A 2,855-nucleotide genomic window follows, 5' to 3' on the forward strand; every position below is an offset into this window, starting at 1 on the left:
ATCAATTAAGTAGTATTTGCTCAAGCTTGTCAGATATAATCAAGTTGCTTGTAACTGCAACCTGGAGTCCTATCTAATTCTAGACATACTGAGATGAAGGTGAACACTGTTCGTTGTAAAGAAAAGATTACCTGTGTATGTGACTATGTGTGCGTGTTAATATACATATAATATAGCATTCCTATTGAAATCCTGACACCTGTACTGCAGAATGTGACTCTATTTGGAAATAAGGGCTTTGTGAAGGTAATTAAGTTAAAGTGAGGTCTTTTGGGTGGGCCCTAATCCAATGACCGACATCTTTATAAGAAGATATTAGGACACAGACACTTAGAGAGAAAAGCAGACACGGGGGAAGGCTGCTATCTACAAGCCAAGGAGAAAGTCCTCAAGAAATCAACGCTGTCATTAACTTGACCTCAGGCTTCCAGATTACAGAACACTGACAACTACATTTCTGTTGTATAAGCCACAAACTATTCTGTTGCGCTGAGCTGTGGCAGCCCTGACAAACTAATACAATCACTGTCAGCATATATGTAAATATATGTATGTGTGTGGAGGGGTGGGTGCATGTATCTGAGAATGAAGTAAGTAAGAAGCAAATGGAAGACACAGTTTTCCTGCATGTGTGGAAATGGCACAGGTGGAGGTGTGACTATGATCTTTATATAAAAAGGTCTAACAAGAATAGAAAGACACTAATACACTAAAAGAAAGCGTTTTTATTATAACTTTTTGATATGGAGACACAAACATCATTCTTCTTACTTTAATGTTTAGGGTGAAACTATCCTTTACTCACACACCCACTTCTCCCCAGCACTCGTTTCATTGCCTCTTTCACGTCTCTGTTCCTCAGGCTGTAGATGATGGGGTTCAGCATGGGAATCACGACGCTGTAAAATAACGACACTATCATGTCGTGGTCCAAAGCGTAGCTGGAGCTGGGCCTCACGTACATGAAGAGGATGGTCCCGTGATAAATGGCCACTCCGGTGAGGTGGGAGCCGCACGTAGAGAAGACTTTCTCCTGCCGTCGCCGGAATGCACCCTCAGAATGGCCAGCAGGATGAAGCCGTAGGACACCAGCACGACCAGGATGGTGACCGTCTCAATAGAGCCCACGAAGTAGAAGAGCAGCAGCTGGTTGGTGTGGGTGTCGGAGCAAGAGATGGCAAGGAGGGGGGGGATGTCACAGAAGACGTGCCTAATTTCATTGGAAGCGCAGAAGGACAGGCTAAATGTGGCCGCCGTGTGCACAGAGGCATGCAAAAGGCCACCAACATAGGAAGCGGCGATGAGGGACACGCAGACCCTGGGTGACATGCTCACTGAATACAGGAGGGGGTTGTAGATCGCTACGTAGCGATCGTAGGCCATCGCGGCCAGGAGGAAGCATTCCGTGGTCCCAAAAGCCACAGCGAAAAACATCTGAGTTGCACACTCAAGGAATGAAATGACTTTATTCTTTGAAAGGAGATCTACTAACATATTTGGTGTAATTACCGAGGAAAAGCAGGCATCCACAGATGACAACACACTCAGAAAATAGTACATGGGGTTGCGGAGCTGGGAGTCCCCAATGACCAGTAGAACCAGCCCTAAATTTCCCGTCAGAGTAAACAGATAGATTGCTAGGAACAGGAGAAATAAGAGGCTCTGCTGTTCAAGCTCGTCTGTGAGGCCCTTCAGTACAAACACAGTAACTGCCGTCACGTTCTCCATGTTGAAACCTCATGACACGAGCTTAAAGGTATTCATAAAGTAATTTCTATTTCCCTAACCAAAACGAGCAATATTGTGATTCAGTTAAAGTAAACTATGTCTTCATCTATATTCCTTTTCAATGAATGATTTGTCAGCTGCAATTCAGGAGCCGGGAACATGACCACGGGTCAAAGGTTGATGCCACTCACTGCAGAACCAAACGGAAAATTTCGGTTTCAACTCATGTTATTTACAAAACCATGAAGTCAAATAGTTAATTTACCACTGAATTCTATTAGTTGTTTTCCTATTAAGTCACATTAAACACAAATAAACAGCTAAAAACCATTTCCTTATATAATTAAGACATTAATTTTTATATCAAAACAAAATAAAATATTGAAGGGGAAAATATATTAATAAAATTAAACCTTTAAAATAGCTTTTTGTATAGAATGTGCTGAATCAGGTTTGTCTGACAGACTAACAGCCTAATGAGTTGTAATAATTTATGAGTTAATCGCTCCAAAAATTTTCCAACTCCATTAGGTTATTGAAAAAAAGCTAATTGAGATTTTTTTAAGAACATGCATTAGGATTAATATAAAATTAATGTATGACAGTTTATGTTCCATTCAATTTGTTATTTAAAAGCTCAGCAATATATTGTATTTTGGGGCAAATATTTGGTCATTTGTTTTATTTTTGGAATTCTAAATTCTTGATAATATATGTGTTTCTACTCAAAATTCTGGTGAAAAAGGGAGAATGATAAGAAAAGTAATTTTCTCTCAGAGTATTACACTTAATTGATGATATATTGCTGATTTTGGATTCATTGTGATAACAACTAGGTAAAAAGTGACAAGTGCATAAAAAACTGTCATTGAAAATATAACAAGAGCAAGAAATAATCATTGCACCTAAACATAAACTTAATATTTAAAAATAAATAACCAGCAATAAATCAATTAATAGTTATAGAAAAACATCTTTCCTGCATAGCCCCACGGTCATTTAAATTAGGAATCAAAGTGGTACGTGAACCTGCATTCAGAGTTTCATCATGAGCCTGTCACATAAGACTTGTTGGATAGATTCTATTCAAGTTAGTCATCACAGTCATTTAATTTTTTTTATATATC

The 2,855-nt window shown here is 39.1% G+C and overlaps 1 protein-coding gene across 1 annotated transcript; it reads right to left on the reverse strand.

The window, feature by feature from the left end:
• Positions 1 to 790: 790 nt before the first annotated feature.
• Positions 791 to 1,728, reverse strand: LOC107527636 (olfactory receptor 5T2-like). The gene is given in 2 exon segments (XM_016200415.2): positions 791 to 1,032; positions 1,035 to 1,728. Coding segments are annotated over 2 exon segments (936 nt in total).
• Positions 1,729 to 2,855: the final 1,127 nt, after the last annotated feature.

The sequence above is a fragment of the Miniopterus natalensis genome, chromosome 11, assembly GCF_054644295.1.
Source record: "Miniopterus natalensis isolate mMinNat1 chromosome 11, mMinNat1.hap1, whole genome shotgun sequence".
Lineage (NCBI taxonomy): Eukaryota > Metazoa > Chordata > Mammalia > Chiroptera > Miniopteridae > Miniopterus > Miniopterus natalensis.